The sequence below is a fragment of the Achroia grisella genome, unplaced genomic scaffold (assembly GCF_030625045.1).
Source record: "Achroia grisella isolate CSIRO2021 unplaced genomic scaffold, CSIRO_AGI_Agris_v1 utg779, whole genome shotgun sequence".
In the NCBI taxonomy this organism is placed as follows: domain Eukaryota; kingdom Metazoa; phylum Arthropoda; class Insecta; order Lepidoptera; family Pyralidae; genus Achroia; species Achroia grisella.
In genome coordinates this window covers 2062305-2084245 of record NW_026713019.1, presented here as the reverse complement: position 1 = coordinate 2084245, position 21941 = coordinate 2062305, and the positions used below count along the sequence as shown (strand labels likewise).

General features: G+C 34.3%; 2 protein-coding genes across 4 annotated transcripts in view; one reads left to right on the top strand and one right to left on the bottom strand.

Annotated features, from left to right (window-relative positions):
- The window catches only part of LOC131850749 (uncharacterized), a 28319-nt gene extending 12584 nt beyond the window's left edge, over window positions 1-15735 (top strand). Inside the window, exons 3-13 of one of the 3 annotated variants that reach the window (XM_059201102.1) lie at window positions 3537-3633; window positions 4128-4184; window positions 5202-5311; window positions 5862-6083; window positions 6346-6528; window positions 8316-8491; window positions 8998-9201; window positions 9555-9779; window positions 9964-10179; window positions 10477-11718; window positions 15539-15735. In XM_059201102.1, the coding sequence (XP_059057085.1) occupies window positions 3537-3633; window positions 4128-4184; window positions 5202-5311; window positions 5862-6083; window positions 6346-6528; window positions 8316-8491; window positions 8998-9201; window positions 9555-9779; window positions 9964-10179; window positions 10477-11718; window positions 15539-15599 (2793 nt within the window). In that variant the 3' untranslated portion in view covers window positions 15600-15735. Of the gene's footprint in view, window positions 1-3536; window positions 3634-4127; window positions 4293-5201; window positions 5312-5861; window positions 6084-6345; window positions 6529-8315; window positions 8492-8997; window positions 9202-9554; window positions 9780-9963; window positions 10180-10476; window positions 11729-15538 lie in introns of all 3 variants that reach the window. The other 2 variants (XM_059201099.1, XM_059201101.1) reach the window with 2 other exon arrangements.
- Window positions 15736-16375: 640 nt separating this feature from the next.
- LOC131850829 (uncharacterized) lies at window positions 16376-21673 on the bottom strand. The gene is made up of 4 exons (XM_059201193.1): window positions 21647-21673; window positions 21522-21563; window positions 19714-19925; window positions 16376-16870 (listed from the first exon to the last, which is right to left on the bottom strand). Exons 1-4 carry the CDS (start codon window positions 21671-21673, stop codon window positions 16654-16656), a joined length of 498 nt encoding a protein of 165 aa, XP_059057176.1. The 3' UTR covers window positions 16376-16653.
- Window positions 21674-21941: the final 268 nt, after the last annotated feature.

Genomic DNA, 21941 nt, shown 5'->3' with positions numbered 1-21941 from the left:
AAATTATTTCCCAATAACTCGTGGAATGGATACTAAATATCTCTGCGCGTAAATAACTCGGCATCAAGATATTAAATATGCTTAATTTGTAAATTGTAATTGTAATTGTTTATGACATTAAAATACGTTATGGATCTTTTATTCGAATTCGAATAATGAATCCAAATCAATGAATTATTCTACTCATTATCTGTCGCGTACTCACCTAATTCATTATTTCTACTTCGGTGCTCGTCGACATAAACTTACCTAAATATTGTTTTGGGTATATAATTTTAAAAGATTTATTTTTTCTGCAAGCCGATTATATTACCTTGAATTGAAATTAAGATGAAAGTATTAAAAAGGTAAAAATTATATTATTATATAAATTACTACTATATCGTGGGTCGCTAAGTTAAATGAAAAAAAAATCAGGAGAAGTGATAGTAAGTTAAAGTGACCCAATGTGCGGGTCACTTTAACTTACTATGACCTCGGTCAAAGATTATAAAAGTAATTAAAGATATTTAATCAACCTGCTGAGAATTCTTCTCATTTCAACATTATATGTTACAGCATTACTTAAACAAAATTTTTGTCAAGGTGAAGATGTTCAAAACAAACAATCTTTAGGTGTAATGAATTGTAGAGAGAAGGGTGGAGAGGAGACAAGGGGGATGGAAGGCGTCCGCGATTGCGGGATGTGACCCGCGAGCCACCCCGCGCCGGTCGATCGATCGCGCCCGTGACGTCACCGCCTTAGCCTTCGCCCCCAGAGCTCCCGTCTCCTGGGACCAATGAACGTCCACCCCAAAAATCACAATGCGATCTCCACATCAAATATTTTATCAATTGATCACTGATCGCAAGTAATCGCTGTATAGGAATCGCGAAATGAATTACATGTTGTAATGCGGAATACACATTGTAGATATAAATTTATTCGACAATCCTAAATTAGTACCCGTATAATCATAGTAAATGGATAACCCCCATATAAATCTTAACTGTTTATATAGTTCGGTGTCATAGAAACTGAATGCAATGAGTTATCAATTATACTACGATAGGAATATCGATTAATTAGTCTATAATACCAAGGACTGTCTAGGGATGAGAATAATGCAAAGTTTCGACGTCATCACTCTCAATCAAACGAAATACACTTAGATATAATACAAAAGGTCAATATGATCGACCCATTAACAGCTACAACACCTTTGGAACCAAGCCTAAGATGGTTAAATTCGGGTTTTGACAATCTTAGGCTTGGTTCAACAGAAGAAAATATTGAAGTTTCCTACCAAGAACTTATCGGATTCTTAATGTACATTGCCTTTGGTACCTCATCGTTGGACCTGACTTTCATACATTCTTTCACAAGATTTTTATATATAAAGTCTCTGCTGCCTTTAAATCATGGGAAGCACGCATGCAGCGCGCAGTCGCGCTTTCTACCACTGAAGCCTAGTTAGCTTTAGCAGAAGCTTGCTAGGAGGCAATTTACGTCATAACCGTCATCAGTGAAATATTCATCATTCATACTAACAACCAAAGCTCCTTAAAACTGGCATATAACACATGAACTCATGATGAAGAACTCACGCATCTGTATATTGTCTTAGGTTAGGTATTGAATATAGGAATTTGTTAGTGATATAATATTGAGGTTAAGTTTAAAACTGTACGTTTTAAGTTTTATTATGATTTTATTTACACAGAGTTTTCTCATTACAAGGCGTGGTAGTCCTACAATGAGATTCACTGGCAGTTTTATATACTTCTTTATCCGCATTTAAAATAGAAGTATTATTTTTACTAGATTTTGTATCCACTTCTGTTCGGCGCTCTGCTATAGTAAACGTCTAAAAGTATATCTTTTTTTATTATGTATTATTATTGCTACACTCTTTAAATTCGCTATTTCTGCTATCAAACAGCAGAAACAGATAGATAGAAGAGTACCCATGCTATCCACAGCTATCCACATTATACAGTTTTCGTTTAGTAAAGTAATAAATCTAAACAATAACAAATGAAACATCTTAAAAACATCACACTAGGTTTCTTCAATCCAATTTTAAATCAACTGTCGCATTTAATAAAGTACATTGAAAACTTGAAAGGTCTCAAATAATAGTACGATATCGATGTAGCTGCATAAGCTTTGTTCATGTTGAGCGCTCTCGAATGCCTCGTCGAGAGCTTTCGTCGAGATCGTCACAGGGTCATCCATTGCCGATATAGGCGCTCTAGGCCAACTCAAGTGCATATTGACCTAAAAGGATGCAGATGAATTCATGCTCAATATTCAATGCCCTGAACTCAATATTCAGTCGCCGCAGTTCAATTTGAAATTTAAACTTCTCTTATCGGTAGATAGATATATACTTTATTTGATACAGTTTTTTAATATCATCAAGTACCAGAATCCATTTATCCTCATGGAAAGGTTTCAAAAATGCATTTAATAAGAATTTTGATATTTTTGGAGCTATATCTATATTTACTCTATTCTTAATATATAAACAACTGATCTTTATTTACTTTACACTGAGTTAGGTAAATGGAATTCTCATTAATATCAACTCGAACATATTTCATAATATAAGCAAAAAAGGAAAGGAATGGTGAGAAATACATATAAAATATAAATAGTAACAATAAACCGATTATTACCTCAGAAATAGTAATTAATTTTTACTCAGTGGTCTATTTGCTCAACTAGCAAAACACTATTTTCAGTAGCTGCAACATTGATGACCTTAAATAAATACTTTACAAGATAATTCCAGTATTACTGATTGTTTATTTAATGTTATAGTATATTTCAAGTCGGCATTTTGCTGTTAGTGCCTAGTTATTAGTGTGTATTGATTGTTACCACTGCCAGCGATGTTGCAATTATTTCCGCTACATCAAAAATATGCAGCAGGCAGTTGTAATTAACGACATGTACATAACATCAATAACTTATGTCGTCAAGCTGTTCCACCAACGACAATTCAAGTAGTTAACTTGATTTATAACAAACAATAGTACTACAATATACTAGTAAATAATAGCAGACTGACTCATCATGTTAGTTTATCAATATTAAGGAAAGTAGGTATAGCACGATATTTATATCTAAATTTAGAATTTTTAATCATTATTGTCTCTATAAACACACTTACATAATTACATATCTAATGTAGCTGAAAGCAGGTAGTTATATATCGAATAGTGGTTTATAATTTACATGTCTAAAACTATATACCTATCGTTAAAATATGTAGTACGTATTTTTTTTAATTACAAGGATTTTTTATTGGAAAATAAGTAAACTAAGTAATTCTACATAAATTTTTTAAAGTACTTTTTTACCGTATTATATAAAGTTTTGGAAAAATTGTTCCAAAATACTAATAAGAGTATTATAAAATATTTTGAGATTGTAATACCCATTTGATATATACAAAAACGTTTAAATGTAGTTTCAATGAGACAAATAATTTCATACCAAATTCTCTATTAAACATGTATTAAAATATTTTTTCTCTTTCTACTTACAGATGGAAAGTTTGATAAAGGAAATGCAAGATCCAGAAACTGGTGTACCAGTACGAAGTCAAAAACTATTTCTTAGTGTTATTCCATCTGCTTTTATGGGTAAGATACGACAATGTATTCTTATGACTATAAGTTCAGATGGGGTAGTCGTAGAGATATTATTAGTCGATTATTATTTTGATTAAGTACAGTTCGTAAAACACAGTGAATATAGCATCTAAATACCGACTTATGATCATTTAGATAAAACTCGATTCATGTTCTCGATTCTACAGTAAATAACACTGATGTTTTAACAATCCATTAGTGACTAAGTTCGTGAAATCTAGCCTATACGCCAGTTAATACTGTAGCGGTCTAGGAAATATTCTAATTGTAAAATCAATATAACAAGCACACACTACTTTAACCCGTTCTTTATCTACTGTGTATGCAAAGTTCAGTCAGGTTTCTAATGGTGTCGTATTATTTTAAGAATATCCTAGAATTTTAAATTTCTGTACCCAAATACGAAATAATTATTTAAGGAATATTATAGCGAAGAATAATGGTTTGACTAATAAACAATCGTAATTTGGGCCTTTAATTTCCAGGATACGATCTTGTCGAATGGCTAATGGAACGGTTTAATCTTGATGAAACTAGCAATGGTGAGTGTTTTGTAGCAAGCAGTGGACCCTGGGCTGGGTCCCGCCGCAGGAACCCCGTAGAGTCTAGCTATATTGAGAAGTTCAAGTTGTACCCCCAGGTGTTAATATGTAGGTAGTGCCATCACTATCCTCTGCATGATTGTCAGTATTCTTCGCTACTCGTGTATCTATTACTATTATATTGTTATCGTTGGAATAAATTAATAATAATTAATAATGCAATGTCGCCTCCGCCCTTAACATTAGCTATGCCTCTTCGTTGTCAGCGATATTGTAAGACTTTGTCCATTTGTAGCGGAAATAAGTTTTATAAGAATGTAATGTGACATATCTAAACATAGGAATAAAATAATAATAGGTTGTTGTTGTTGTTGTGTTGAATATGTAAAAGGTACAACTTTTACATATTCAACAAAAATTATTATAGAAACAGAAGCTAAAATAACATCCTTAGAATTTTTGTTTGTATGCCTATATGTTTGTAAACACATCACGGAAAAACTACTGCATGTAATTAAATGGAGTTTTCACCGATGTATTGCTAGAGGTTTATTTAAAATATATAAACTTATTTGTATAATATTTTTTATTTTGAAATATTATATAAATAGAGTTTATATTTTAAGTTAGACCTCTACCAACACACAAGGGAAGTGTCATATTATTTAGTTCTCTATGTAATAATTATTCGATCGATTTATAATAAATGCACCAGATTTTAAGTCATATCATGAAAGTCTTAAAAATTTCATTGATATCCATTTCAATCTCCTCGTCTCGAAATAATAAACCGACTTTCATTCTAAAAATTCTAGCCTAGGGTAGAATATTTTTGTTGTGTAGATAAAATCTGACGTCCGCGTTTGTGTAATTTTAATCAACAGATAAAAGTCACAATTGGAACAACGCTTTTCACTTCTCTCGTGCTGTATAATCCCTGCTTTCGCTATTGTCATAAATATTGTGTTATTTTTGCCAATAATTTACAATACTATATAGAAGTATTCTTAATTTCAGTTGAAGCAATAAATTTAGCCAATCAACTCTGCCAATATGGTTACTTCTTTCCTGTCAACGATTTAAAAAACCTTGTCTTAAAGGATGACTCTTCTCTATATAGATTTCAAGTGAGTATTCGTATTTACTTAATATATTTTTTGTCATTAACCACAAACGTGTAAACATTAAAATGTAAATCATTCAATTAAGGCCTTATATCATCAAAATAAACACTCAATTTAAACATAACTAATGAATGAATGACCAATTTTTTCTGGTGATCGTTTGTTTAACCGCTACTTTATATTTATAATATAATGTATGTATGGATCATTCACTGTTTCACTTATTTCTGTCGCCGAACGCGAACTGTATGTCTGTGATATAACGGGGATTACTATGACACTGAAAACCGCAAGAATGACAACCCACTAGAGTCGCTATGTATACTTTTTAATCTCCGCGTTTCATTTTTATGTATATACGCGATGGTTACCTCGTTGAAATGTCTATTATTGACCGGCTTATTGATATCGTAGCGACCGCTTATAGACTAATTTAAATAGCTTATAGACGAATGAAATAAAAATCAAGAAACCTTAGGTCTTTACGTAGATTTAACTCTATCGTAGGAGTCCTCTATATTGGAACGTATTATATTGTTTTCTATACATTTAGAGTCCATATTACTGGCCATGGCAAGCTCCGCGGGTTGCCGGTGGTTCCGGAGCTCCTACTCTAGGCCCCGACAATGTGGAGTACGCTATATACCTTGTGAAACGTACCCTACGCAACAAACAGCGCCATGGCCTTGAGGAATATGAACAGGAGGCGCTCGCTAATCTTAAGAAGAACCTGGCTGCCAAGTGGGATTTTATAACAATGCAAGCAGAAGAACAGGTGCGTTTAATATTTAATTTCTGTCATTGTTGAGTTTCTAATGCGTTTCAATAGAAAGTACTCTCTTGATGGACTGCACGGATGATATCTTATTGAATTTATCTCATTCTCACTGTTAGTCTTTACAGCCATGCAAATAATAATACGAATTATTATATATAATAATTTAATAAATTGTTAATATTCATAATTCAAATTTTATAATTATTATTAAAAAATAATTCGTTGGTAGGGTAATTGAAATGTTTACTATCTCACCCAGGTCCGGCTTGCGAAAGAGCGTAAAAAGGGTGACAAGATAGTGAGCGACAGCCAGGAGCGTGCGTACTGGCGCGTGGCGCGGCCACCCCCAGGAGTCTCGAGCGCCCTGGAGCCGTGCCCCGTGCCCGTCCGCAACCGACACCCGCGACCCAAGAAGCGCACCATACACCAACTCACGCGGGAGGTACGTCACTACATCCTCAGTGCCCTGTGCCGCAACCTACACCCGCGGGCAACCTACACCTCATACTCATCTTATTATCCTCCACTGGTGCCCCGCTAGCGTAGACCGTTAGCGCGGGCGGGTGCACCATTACATTATCTTCCATATAAAACCCTACACCTGCACACCCCAAGAAGCGCATCATACACCAACTCACTCGGGAGGTACATCACTACATCCCTATCCTCGTCAGCAAACATCACAAAACGAACACCTCACTGTAATACACTATTACTTGCCTGTATTGATATAAAAGACCGCCTATTCGCCGCCGCGTCTTCGGTATTTAATCTATTTTGACATCCAATGTATCCTTTGTCCTGTTTTGGTAAAAGATAGACAAATGTACTTTCCCATTTATATTATTAGTATGAAATTTACCGATTATCGTGTTAAGTCACGCAGGTCATAACATGTCTCAATTTTAAGAGATTAAAATCAATATAAACTACTACCTTCAGAATGGAAGTTATAAGCTAAATTAAAGGGTTCACAATTACTGTTAAAACAGTTAACTGCTTCAAATAAGAATTTATTGCCATTGCACATCAAATCCCAAACCAATTTAATGAGACTACAAAAGTCACTTAACTAATTATTTTTGTTAAATTTGACTTGTTAATAATTTTTAGACTAGTTTTTAGATATAAAATGCCTTATCTTTAATATGCTAAATTTGTCATATAGATACCTATATACTTGTGTACTTGCCTATTCGACCGTGTCATCATAGTTAATGACATTATAATAACCCCAAAAAGGCTACAGTTTCGTTTGCCCAGAATTAATGTATGTATATGGTAATGTATGTGGCACTAGACACGATGTTTTAAATAAAGGTATTTATCTAAATATCTATACATGCTTCATATAGGTATTCTATTTCAACATCCAACCTATCATTCTCCAGTTTCGTGTTTCCGCATATTAGTAATTTTATATTAGCTATACGTAGAATCTCATCACCTGTAACTTCATCACGCGATACTCGCATAAAGCGGTTATGTAGACACGCAACGCAATTCACTGTCACGGTGGAAAGTAAATAAAAATAATACCCGTGTTTCTATGTTGCCTACCTATATGTAGCTATTTAAGCTTTGAATACAGCTAAATTTTCTGCGTAAAATAATGTCACAATTTTCACCGTTTCTCCACTTTTACTAAACCACATAACAGATTCTTGCGGAAGTTTTATTTGGTTTATATGCATAATCATACTATACCTCGCAAGTCGCTAGTATGTGATAATAGTACTGAAACAGATCACTCATACAACTTGAAATCCCCATTAAAAAATTGCATGTGTTTTATATTACCTTTTATACTGAGGTGATAATATAAAATACATATTGTCACAAAAACTAAAAACGTTAAGAATTATATACAAATAAATACCATTTCATGAAAAAATGTAATTACAAGTTATAACAATTTGTAATTTTTTTTTAAACTAAAATTAGGTTCACCTTCATATTTCTTTAAGTTAAAATTCAGCTCAATTTAAATCATTCGATTCAGCGGTCGTTAAGTTAAAATTATTAAAACTACTTATATTTCAACATATACACTTAGAATTTATACGCATTGATGGACATTGACGAACAAACTATTATGTAAATTACAACGTTACAATCTCACTTAGTGGTCTTGTGAAAGGCAAATGTCCAACAGTGGAGCTGAAGTTAAAAAATACTCTAATAAAAATCTAGTAAGTCTTAATTTGAGTCTTTATTTTACTGTTCTAGATTGAACATTTGAAAGCTAGCCTGGATCGCACGAGAGTGAAGACTTCCATTGCCCTAGAGGCCCTAATGGCCTATTCGGAGACCTTCGCTCCCTACGATCCCTGGCTTACCCCACCACAGCCTTCCAACCCTTGGGTCAGCGATGACACTCTCTTCTGGCAGATCAACAGTCCTCTGTAAGTATTGATAGGATATCTGTCAATTTTCTTTTGACTATATGCTTGTCTACATTATTTATTAACTCGTAACCTGGTCTATAAATAAACGTCACCACGTACATCAGGTTACCATAAACGCCAGTGACACTACTCATTCTTTAGCATTCCGGAGATGCCATGCTTCTTACCCCTTGTAATCCTTCAATTTTACCCTAAATTTCACTGCTTTGTAACCCTATAATCGAAACAGCTTAGAAATAAGCTGCTTGGCAACTGAAGTAAGTAGACTGAGATACCCTCGCAAAAGACTTTCTCCAAAACGGCAACACATAAGATTCTGCATACTGTATATAGGCTGACCGTCAGACTGTTTACCATTCCAGTTATATTAAAATATTTGTTCCAACTTTCAACAAAACAACAGTTTTATACATTTGATAGTAAATTACTCAGCCAGGACAAACGATTTTATAAGTACCTATAGATGTAAATTTATTATTAACATTTCTTATTTGTTAAACCAGAGTGGAAGTGCCAAGCGAGAAACGTGTTCAACGCTGGGCACTATCAATAGACGAATTGGTGTCAGACCCGACCGGTCTGCAGGAGTTCACCAGTTTTTTGCGCAAGGAATATTCCCACGAGAACATTCGTTTCTGGCTCGCCGTTATGGACTTACGTCGAAGTAGCACCAAGCAAATACCTAAGAAGCTGAAGGAAATCTATGAGTTTGTATTATTTATAATAAATCAAATATCCTATGTAGCTCTAGTTTAAGCCTAAAAAAGCCTTTAAGTAATTTTACAATTCAAAGTTTTTTCTACCATATCCATGCATTCAATTTGTAATGAGTATTCATTTTTTATTTCATTAACACTACCCTAAAATTAATTGTACAGTATTGTGCAGTAGTGGTGTATCTAATAAGGACGCTATTCCTTATCTATTAAGACGCTAGACCTTATCTTTATCAATGTTATAAAGGGGCAAAGTTTATGAGCTTGTGAGTGAACCGATTTTGAAAATTCTTCATCTTCTATTTCTGTCGTACATGTTAATAATAGGAGTATGATGTCCACAGAGAGTTTCTTGCGCCGGGCGCGCCGTGTGAAATCAACATCGATGGCGCAACGGCGGAACGCGTGGCGGAAGGAATCCGTTCTGGTTCACGGTTCGCGCTTGACCACGCGGCCGGCCATGTGTACGGACTGCTTCTCAAGAAAGATTGCTATCCCCGTTTTGTACGCTCTGAGCACTTCCAGCGGTTGCTCGCAGACGGGAAAAATGTACACCAGAAGAAGGCCAAGTCAGTTCTTTAGTTATATATACCTCCGCATTCTCAAATTGTATTCGAATCATTATTATTACTATGTACTTGACTTTATAGTAACTATACTCATCTCTGTTCAATGCTGTAAAGAAAGAAATCGTTCTTTCTAAGTATTGTCAGAAACCCATTTAACTATATTAATAATACGTGTGGATAGTAGATTCTTCAACTTCGGTGGCCAAGTAAAGAAGAAGCCGGGCTCGTCAAGTACGGGCGCGGGCGCAGGCGCGGGCCCGCTGGGTCGACGGCGCGGTTCGGACCGCTCGCTGTCGGGCTCCGCCCACGAGCTCGCCGTCTGCGCCGCGCAGCCGCCGCGCGCGCCCGACCCTCCGCCCCACAGCCACTCGCAGTCCAACCTCTGCGATATACCCTTTAGGTAACGCACTTCACAACTTCATAATACCGTCCTTGCGACTATCGCATATTCTCAAAACAATTTCTGCAACAACCACAGTTTAATTAATATAAGGAACCACGGCTTAATCATCTTAGTGTAAACTATAGTTACCTCTGTCCTTATATCTACGCACTTAACTTGTATGTACATATATATTTCCAAGTACGTACTTTATTATCACTTGACTTGTGAAACTCATCTGATCGAGTGCCCCATATCTTATATATGTTAACGATGACATCATAATACTTAACTGTGACAATTTAACATTAACAGAGATCCACTCGATGATGATACTTGTGAAGTACTACCATGGGAGAGTGCATCTCGTGAGGGAGTATATGGCGTCGCCAGCAGAAGACGTCAAGATTCGACCGCGGATTCTGGCAGCTCGTCGTCGGACGTGAGCGCGGCGGTGGTGGTGGGCGAGCGTACGCGGCGCTTGCCGCAGCAGAGCACGCTGGACGGCGGGCTGCGTGGCGCGCCGCCGCCGCTGCGCCGGCTGTCGGCGGTGGAGCCGCGACACCTGGCGCCGCTCGGCTCGCCGCCGCACTCCCCGCGCCCGCCACGGCCCTCGCCCGCACCTCCGCCCCCACCGATCGCGCCGCCGCACCCCACGCCCACCATCAGCGTCAGCTCCGCACCCGACGACGAGTCCCCGCCCAACACCGCCTCGCCGGAGGAGGCGCGCTCGACGGCGCAGTCCGACGAGCCCTCCTCGGTGTTCGCCTCCGCGGACGCCACGCCGACAGAACCCAGCCGATCTGCCGTCAAGGCATTCGAGAATCGCAGCCCGCTCTCCTCCGACGCCACCCTCCCGCCCCCGGATTCCGGTTGTGATGACTTTCGAACTGATGTTACGACAGTGGAAGTGAACGTGAGATCCGAGTCGCGCGACGGCTCGACCGCCTCCGGTGCGATGTCGGATTCTAGGGGTTCCGAGCGGACGAGGTCGTCCGACGACGACGTCGTCTCGGTGAGAGGATCCGTTTCCCTGGAACCGTCGACGATAGAAATCAGTCCGGCCTCAAGTAAGGATACCAGTAGCAAAATCGGCGATCTTCCAGCGAACGTGGACGAGAAGGTCGGCAATACGGAGTCGGTCAAGACGATAGCCACCAGCACTAGTGCCCAGTGTGCGACGAGCACGCCGTTAACGGGACCGGCACCGTCCGTGGCGCCGAGCCCGGCCGCGAAGCCGGCGGCGGCGCCGGTACCGGTCTCCGTTTCGACGATAGGTCCGGCGCCAGCCCCGGCCGTGCTCCGGCCGCCGGTGGCGCCTCTCGCCGTCTGCGAGGACATCGGGGTCGACGACGACAACGTAGACAAAGTGCCTTCGGCGCCCTTGCAAAGGGTCTCGGGTCTCACCGAGGCGTCGTCCGAGTCGGACGCGACGAAAAAAATTGCTCATACAGACGAACTGTCGTCGGTCTCTGAACCCAATATTGTTAAGCGTGATAATAACAGCGGCATCGGTGAGCATAAGCAGCGGAACGACATTTGTCCCTGGGAGGACGAGTAAGTACTCGTGAGTTTAGTTTGTGCGTTGTTATAATGTTGTGACGTAGATGATATTCTGAACTTCGGATAACTATGCAATCATTAGAACAGCACGGTGTGTTGCCAGTTTTTAGTTTTATTATTTTATTTTATGTAATGATAATATTGTTTTCGCATGATCATTAATAAATATATTTCAATGGTGAAGTTGAAAATACAGCATCTCTCACAGAAGCATTATTAGATGTAAAATGCACCTTTTGTTTTTTTAAGTAAAATAACACCATTAAAAGTATTTTTGCTGTTATTGTTTAGACCATTCATTTTAATGACAACATACCTATTGATTCCATTTCGCCTTATTGCTATTGCATTTCTAATTGCCTTAAAATGTTTAAAATATGTTGTTATGATTATGTAGGTATAGTCCTTGTCCTCACCTTGGTATCATCATTACTGAAGGTGGTGAGTGCCTCTTGCTTCTCCTTCATAGTTCCTTATGTATTTTACTAATCATGAATAACTGATTTTCGTTTTTCTTTTTAAACCTATACAGATTTAAATCAAATTTTATGGCCGTTTTTTGCGATATTAGTTATTTAATTAAAGATTAAATATAATAAAATAGAAATACACATTTATATAAACAATAATAATATATACCTTAGATTGAATAAATTTTAAACTGAAACCGTTCATTAAAATCTGTTTATTCCTTAAAAAGCAATTATGCATGCATTAGGCATGCATAGACGATATAGATAGCAAATGTTTTTAAAACTATATAGCATCGCTCATTCTTACAGCATTACCCATAAATTGTGTAGTTACTTAGGATTGTTGCACAGATGGAACAAAAAGAAATGGTAGGTAAATAACACATAATATATGTACATTACACAAATAAAATCATTTAAAAGCGGTAACATCTTGAAATAAAACCCCAAACTTATCCTTTTGATTATGCAAAAACGCTTCTTTATGTGCACGCATAGTTCAACTGATATTATAAAACCTGTGATTTTTTTACCATATCACACAGTCAACAGCGAAAGCTAAGAATTAAATTAAAAAGGGAATTATTTGAATAGATGCCGCAGCTATGCCTCTAGTAAGTATAGCGTTTCGATTTGGACTTCATAACTAAAAGAAATATTCATACATTTTTGGTTATTTTAAGATTGAATTACGTAATTAATTTTTGGCAAATTAAATTTAATATTTACTACTATACTAATGATGTTGGCCATAACTAGACTTTACAGCTTCAACTGACGAGAGCGAGTGATCCACTCCAGACGCGGAAAAACTTATGAAGCCGCTGAAGGCCTATGTCCGCTCCTATAGTACTATTAAATTGGTTCATTGCACATTTATTACCTATGAGAAAAAACATTTCTCCGTAAGTAACCGTGTTGACAATAGGGATACTTTTTCTTCATATTGACCGTCTACAAGTAAATCTAATTTCGACTATATAAATCGAAATTTCCTCCTAAATTACCGATGACTACATTTAAGTTACGATTAATAAAAGCTGTTATTATAGTTTTTTGCATCACATTGAAGTGCCTACTTGTGGCATCTATTTAAATCTGTGTCTACGTAATTCACATGCAAGTGCAATTTTTTATACTTATTTCTTACACTTTTGATGATGACTGTAGGTCAATATTCCTTTGTATTGGTACTTGATTGATTAAAGATGTGTTGTATGTATGTTATAAATAATTAATTTATTATTTGTATTAAGAATACCAATTATTTGTACATGCATATATGTATTATACTAACAGAACGGTGTAACGAACTAATAGAGCATAAGCCTTTTATAAAAATATATAATCGAATATAAAAAAATGTTCTAAAAAAGAATATCAGAGTCATTCAAATTCGTCTTATCTATGCCTTCCCCTCGTAACTTCGTAACAAGAACACTTCGTAATTTCAGGCATATGCCCTATTAGTACCTTAAATTACATTTTGTTAAAGAATAACACACATTGCATTATTTAATTACTGTAAAATCTCAATAAAAATGAATATGTGATGACGCCTAAAGAATGATTTTCTCTCCCACTTTAATGTAACTGAATAAAAAATATATTCATCTGATAAATACATATAGTGGATTAATAGGTATTTTGTACAATAATAATTTATGTAGTAGCTATTGTGGTGAGTCGATTTCTTGTATGTAACCATTGTTTTCACTTCCTATTCATACACTAAGCATGGCATTGCAAGTATATATATGTACATTATATTAGACATATAACATATATATATTCATTATCACGTAACACACCTGGCACATGGAAAATACTAGAAAAGTGGATTTTGCGAATAAACCTGTCGTATATTTTTTCCGCCATATTTGTTTTACACTGACGACATGTTGCATGCATGAACCATTCCTTTACTGAAGAGGAATGTACCGCCATTCCTTTAAAATCTACCAACCACTTATGGTTACTTAGGACGTAATGTAGGTACATGCATACTTTACACAATGAATACTGCTATTTTTCTTTCTTAGTTAGTTAAAAAGGAATATCAGTGCTGCAAAGTTGAATATATCACATTGACACAGTACTAAAGAGGACTGGCCCAAGCAAAAATGTTGAGGTTTCCCAGCTGAAAAACATTAGGCATCCACCTACTTAGATGCGGAATACCGAGAGGTTTGAAAAGGGTACCAATCCCACTGTCTAAAGCGGGTCTTAGGACTCTTTAAATATAAAAATACACACATACTCTGCAAGCCTCGTCTCATTCATCTATTAAGGGCAAAATTAAATTAATACTTTTTAACTGCCAAAATTTTCTATTCTGTTATATTTTTATGTATTACTAGCTGTACCCGCGACTTTGTCCTCGTGGAATTTTACCTTATTTTTCTAAAATAAAAGTAGCCTAAGTTACTCCTTATTACATCAGTATCATACCTGCCAATAAAAGTCCCGTCAAAATTGGTCCAGCCATTTCAGAAATTAACCGGACCAAACAGACAGACAAAAATTGTAAAAAAATGTTACTTTGGTGTATGTACCGTATTTATATTCATATACATGTAGTAAAAAACGGTTATATCTATATTACAAACAGACACTCCAATTTTATTTATAGATGTATACCATTCGCTAAAGACTGTAACGAAATTTAAATCGTAGCAATCAAAGTCAAACTGAAACGACAATAAATAGTATCCTTGAAATCAATTTACTCGTAACCAATAATTTAAGGAGATATATAAATAAAAAATATACTAAGATACTACACTACAATGTTATAAAAAGGCATTTCAATTCCGATTAAATTGTATTCTAAGACAATCCAAATAAAATCTTCCGTATGACTCTACTCATACTAATTTGGTTACGATTAATAGTCTTTTTAGTGCCCAGCTGTTGTTATCGCAATCTAGATAATGACAAATAATCGTAACAAAAGTATCAAATTTTATGCGTCATCGTAATTGATGTTAATAGCATTTAGTATACATATTTCGACTCATGCATTTATTCTTATTTGATGTATATTGAACTACCCTTTGGATCCTTTCATTATATCATATTTATCCTTAGATATCGGTATGTCGCTTTAGATGTGCAATGAACTTTTTGTTATAAATTTTCCTCCAAGTACATAACATACAGCATAGGTAGGTACCTGCCTAATAATTATGATCGAAGCAGTCAAGCTTATCATACTCTGCTTATCATTCATATTAGTTATCAACAGCAAATATCTTTATAGCAGTCATTTATAAATATTTTACACTAACCACTCGATATAGACAATCCTTGTTCTAAACATGTTTTTCTCTCTTTTTCAGGAATTCCTGTGAGAGTGATGCTCCATTTGTTAAAACTTATGCAACGCTCGGTTATTTATAATTTTTGTAGGCGAATATCAAGAATATTTTATGATGTCAGGGTTATAGAAAGAAATAATATTTAATTTTTTATCTTAGACCCTATGTTTTAATTATCACAGATTTAGCCATTATTATGTAATTATATGAATATTTTAAAGTAAATGATCGTTAATTATTAGAACATACTGTGTTTTATTTTCAAAATAATGATAGATATAGATATAATTCTATTACATCAAGGTCAGTAACAATTTTCAAAACATTACAAAAAAATAGTGCAATAAAACGCGAAAACAACTAATTTCATATAAATTTTATTCTCGTAGGTATTTGATATTGTCAGTAGTTGATATGTACTTAAGTTTTTATAATGATTAAAAATTTTATTTACTTTTCAGAATTAGAAGTCATATTTTATTGAATAATATATCTATAATAGTCTTAATTTTATTGAGTAACCATCCTCTTAACTACCAGTGGAATGTTAATGACCTGTTAATGATGATGATGATTTCATTATCCCAAAACATGACATATATTGGCTGTATAGGTTGAAAACTAAGGCGTAATAGGTATATCTCAATATTTAACTAACGTTTAGAATACCTCTATACCTATATACAGGACACAAAATACTATATACCTTCGCCTAAATTAACGACGCATTTTGCATTTAAAAGGAGAGTACTAATAAACAACAAGGTCGGAACGTGTCATACTGCTAAGTATATATTACACTCTGAATGCTGTGTCGGAGATTTAAGGTAGGTAGAGATTTAAATTGAGAACAAAAAATAAAATACAAAATCACTTTATTGAATCCTTACTCATTATATTATTACGAAGCCTTTACATTCAAACACTGAATAAACATTCCAAACAATAATAATACTGCGAGCGTCTAGCTCTGAGGACAAAAACACTTATAACGTAGGTAAAGTTAAATAACTGCTTACGAGAGCCGCCACTTCAGTTTCCATGCAGTTCAGATTTTGGAGTTTATAATACTTTACTAGAAATAAATTAGGTATTAAACTTAATATATAATACTATATTTTGTAAATTATCATTTACTAGAAGACCTCTCGACAGACACCATCAGCTGACATCTCGTAGCCCTTTGGGCAGTTTGGAGGCACCACGACCACGTTCCTCATTTCTACGTTCGGAGATGCTTCTTCTATTGTATTTGTGTCTCCACCGGTAGTCTTATCTTCAACATTAGCAACATCTACTTCCAAAGTCTTTTCTTCTTCAGGAAATACAATACGATCGCTGTCTGCCATTGTACTGCGAAAATAAGAATGAATAAAATTAATTACGCATTACTTAACCAGCTTATATCTGTTGAACTTGTTAGAACCCTTACGAAAATTTTAGAAAACAACTTATTCTTGCTCATTTATATTTGTGTACAGAAACGTACCATCTCTACCTATTAATCAATTTTGTACCAGTTGTAATAGCGAGCAAGCTTGCGTTCCACCTGATCGAATATGACAACCTTCACTTATTAGTCACAGAATATGCTATGACGTCTTCATGACATTGCCAATCTAAAGTTATATTATCTACTGTCCTCATATTGATGCACATAAAATTATGAATCCGGTAAGGTATATAAAACACTGCTAATTGTGTGCCAGTGTTTAACCTGACATTAATATGCAAATAATACAATTGATTCCTTAAGTAACGTAGGATTGATAACTTAATGAAAACAGTTATAGAAAGATGTAAATATTTCATCAAAAATAAAAGAAACTAGCAAACTAATCGACTAATTTTTTTTTTCTTTTTACGTTTCTGTAGCAGTTGTTTTGTTAGTTTCTCTTGCAGTTGGTTTCTTCCTGCAATCCTAATTTAATAAATTAAAATATATATTAATCCTTAACGATATTCATATTTTGCTGTACCTACTTAGTAGTATTTTACTTTTAAAACATACCTATATACTTAATATGTTAATCTTTTAGAATCAGTCGGTCGAAGAATTATTCAGTCGTGTATACCCAGTCATATTGTCTTGGTTTAATTAATGCATTTATATTTTTCAATTCAATATTCTCTTTTATTATTCAATATCTTCGTGAAATCTAGACAATAATTGATCATTCCTTTGTAATTTATTAAAAACTTGTTTTTATAACTACTAAATTAGTCGTTATTGTTACCTACTCGATATCTTTAACAAAACGCTGGTATTCAGTGATGGAGATCTAATATTAGAGATTGGTAAACTTTTTTGTATAGACGGACGTATTGATTCTGACTGTTGCCATTCGTTAGAAATCGCGACATCATGACAGGTGAAGGCCAGTCTGCCAGTTTTTTGTTTGTCATTAAACAACGTTCATTTAGAATTAGATGGCTATTTGCGAGGATGATATCCAAACACACAGTCCGCGGTAGTAAACGATCCGTCTTATATTCTTTTTATATAACTGAAATAACAAATAAAGGCCTTGGTGGAAAGAAGCAACTATGGAATATATGGGTATATGAATAGCACCATGACCATCAAGCAATTGACATCTACGGTACTCGTGTTTTGCCTGTCGTGAGAACCTACTAATTATATGAGTCATTACTCATGACTACATACCCCGTAATTTTTGTGTCTTTAAACGAAACACAGCTTACTTTATACTAATAGTTGAGACCGATGTGTCCATGCCAAATTTATTAATTAATTTGATATTCATAAGCGGCTAAAATGTCCTACTTGAATAAATTATTTTTTAATTCGAATATGAAAAAAAAAACAATTAAACGAAATAGACAGAGTCTACACTTGTAAAAAACAACAAACTTAATGTATTCTTACCCACTCCACATAACTCACAAACCATGTATTATCATGTATGTTCTACGTTAAATTAAATTTAAAATAGACCCATGAAATTCATTATTCACTCACATATTAAATTTTAATTATAATTAATTATTTAAAATACTAAACATTCAAAAAACTTTTTCTTCTCTATCAGTAGGTATTGAAAACAAAATTATGAATAATCATTTCACCTAGAACAAATGCAATGCAATAGTATCACTATATCTTATCTGTGATAACACTAAATGTATAAAAACATTATTAAATAGATCAATTGTTAATTACGACTGTATTTGTTAATGATGGATAGATGGGTGTTCATAGGAAGCATACACGATTAGAATGTATAATTAAAGTGTTATAGATATTTTCTGTAGATTACAGAACACTTGGCATTCAACTACCTACCGCTATACCAACGCCGCCACCATTGATCATTCCAACAATTAGTATTAATCAGAGTAATTTCTAAATAAAGCATACAAACTAAACATGTGTGCACTCCACGGCATATTTGCTGTGCTGTCCGTATATAAATAAGCACATGATTATTATTTCAATTCCTTGTTTGCTTGTCATATTTTGAGAGAAAAGTCCATAACAGTTCCTCATGTAAGAGTATAGACGTCAACTATGAAAAGTTTTAAGATATTAGCATGGATAAACATGAGAAGTTCCGCAAGTTCATGCTATAGAAATAACTGTTCTTTTTCAAATTGAAACTATAATTATATATTTTATTTTTGTTATAGTATAATAACTCAAATATCTAAAATAATTAAAATTTCTTTCATCTATCAAAGAATAACAGGAGCTTTTAGTAAAAAAAATTAAAGATGTCCAAAATTATTAAACAGTATTTACGATACTGTTTAATAATTTAATTAATTTTGATTTTATGTTAATTTAAAATGAAATTAGTCTGGAATTGTATTTCAGATTAATTTAATTCCAAAGTATAAAATTTGCCGAAAGGTTATTCCTTGAGTTCATAGTTACACATACATTAGTATAAGGTCACATTCTGAGATGTCTGTTTAGATGCATCATCAATGCACAGATGAAATAGGTATTTCCTAGTAGATTATTAATAAATTAATACTAAAATGCCACAACTGTTATTATGTATTAAAATTGTCACTGTTATTTCTTTATCAATATTATTAGTCCTATTACATTGTGACTGATCGTAATTATGAACAGAAAAAAAACTTTCCGTATACACTTATAGATATATGTTAAAAACAAAAAAGAAAAGCTTTTATCACTGAAGAAATTGAATGAAATATTTACTCACTTTAAAAAATAATTGTAGATATTGTTATTACTTTTGGTTGTATTTAAACTCACAAGCACCGGCAACGCAATTGGTTCGCGAACTAATGGAGATCTCGCCGACTGCGCTGTTATATATAAGCAGGGAAGTATTTTTCCGCCAACTTTTCTTATCACGAAATTCGACGTGAAGTTGCATTTGAGTATGATATAATGTGTCACATAAGTAAGTCCCTGTAACATAATGCTTTATTTTTATACTCAATATTTTCTCTAACATCCATATGTGGAGCTTTTTTTAAAATTTTATTTTATTTAAGCGAGGACTTTAATGTTAGTTCAGTAAGTATATTTGTAACATGGTTAGAAATATTTTGTTTCAGATATGTAAAAAAGTCATTATAATTAAGTGTCACATTATTTAAAAAATATTTTACACCTGAATTACTCAATTATTTTCATAGAATGCTATTTAAAATGTATTAGTTGTACTCGTTAGGATCCTAAAGTCCTGAAATCGGGTGGTAAGCATCCTTGAATTATTACCAAATTCTATACTGAAACGTATCTTGCTTTAAAGTATGCATAATCAGTACAATTATAACAAGCTACTTCTCTTATCCTCATAATGAAATCAGAAAACGCTAAAATCAAAACTCTAAGAACCTTGTTTCCTAGTTTCTGTAGATAAAATATACTCGTATTTGTCACTGTTTCCAGGAACTATTTTTAGTAAAGTTACAGCACTGCTTCGCATGATTTGTACCTACGTCATAATATATGCTATGTAGTACGTAGGTACGTCATAATTTAGATATAGGTAAAAAATACGAGTATTATATTATCCCTTTAGCAAGTACCTACAGTTATAAACCTTTAAACAACGGTGAGTATCAAATAATGTATATGTAAAGACGGTAAGTTCACATTTCGTTTGTTAACTATTCAAATGAAGTAAACGAGATTTTATTTGAGACTTAATGGATGGGGATAGAATACTTCTCACTCCAGTACTGCACAGCGATGGTATATGCTATTCAATCAAGAAATATCATAGTAGGAGGCCGAAGTAAAACAGTTCGCCGAAGGTTTTTACCAGTAATTAACTTCGATTGTCTTCACGGGTGCCATGGAGGACCTCACATAATACACAAATAATGTGGTACTTGGCCTAAAAATTCTCTTTCCAAGTCACATTTGCGTCACCTTGTTATTCTTGGAAACATTAACCCCATTTATTTATACCTTTGTATGTTTACATCTATGATTAGATTTGCAATACTGGGGTACCAAGCACCGCCAATACTAAGGCGTCATCGTCTGGTCTTTATCAATGTGCGAACAGGAAGTTTGTTTATAGATAATACGAATAGCAGAATGTAAATAAATCTGCACTGCACAGTACATATTACCTACGTACAGATACAACTGGCCATTGATTGGAAAAATAGCATTAAAAGTGCATCACATATCTAGTTTGATTACAGTATAATTACTCCCTAAGACATAATATTATAATTTCCGAATGTTATTTTCATTCTTTATAAGTTTAATAATAATAAATAATAATTACTAACCCAGTACGTACCTATATAAAAACAATAAAGATTACAAGATTTTTAAAATATTATATTAGCCTGCTATGTATTACAACATCGATTTAATTCGTGTAGTAGAATTTGAATTAAATTATTATATATTTAATATAAAAAGTTTGAATAGTCCAAATCACAATGAATTAAGTTAAGTGGTCAATGCGTAACCACTGTCGTATCACATAAGTTTTAATAATTACTTTTAAATGTATAATATATTATTTACATTACTAACACTTAAAGATAGCAGTATTTTAATAGCTCTCTTCAACTTCAACTATCTAATAAATTATTCAGTATAGCAGTAGGTACGAGTATCACTTGCGAAAATTCTAAACCAAATCACATTAGCTAATGAACAACATCACACAATTTAAAATTGTTCATGTTATTTACAACATCTATGAATTTTTCATTTTATAATAAACGACCGTCAACAACTATTAATAGGCAACTCTCACAATAGGATATATATGTCCGCATTTGACACATCACAAAGTTTCTACACTAAAAACTTTATTTTTCTCTCAGATGCAACACTTTTTTTTTAGTATATAGATACTCTTAGTCCTTGTTCATTATTCAAAGATATAAATATCCACTTATGAGTTTGTTGTAATTTTTTTGCCTTAACTGCTTGGCTTGCATTTGGACC

What these genes read in the sequence shown, in the direction of transcription:
- LOC131850829 (XM_059201193.1), bottom strand. Translation starts at nt 21,673, where the DNA reads ATGAACAATTTTAAATTGTGTGATGTT. An exon ending in AAATACTGCTATCTTTAAGT is followed by an intron (nt 19,926 to 21,521) that starts GTTAGTAATGTA and finishes ATTATGTTACAG; the next exon opens with GGACTTACTTATGTGACACA. An exon ending in ATCTACAATTATTTTTTAAA is followed by an intron (nt 16,871 to 19,713) that starts GTGAGTAAATAT and finishes TTATTTTCGCAG; the next exon opens with TACAATGGCAGACAGCGATC.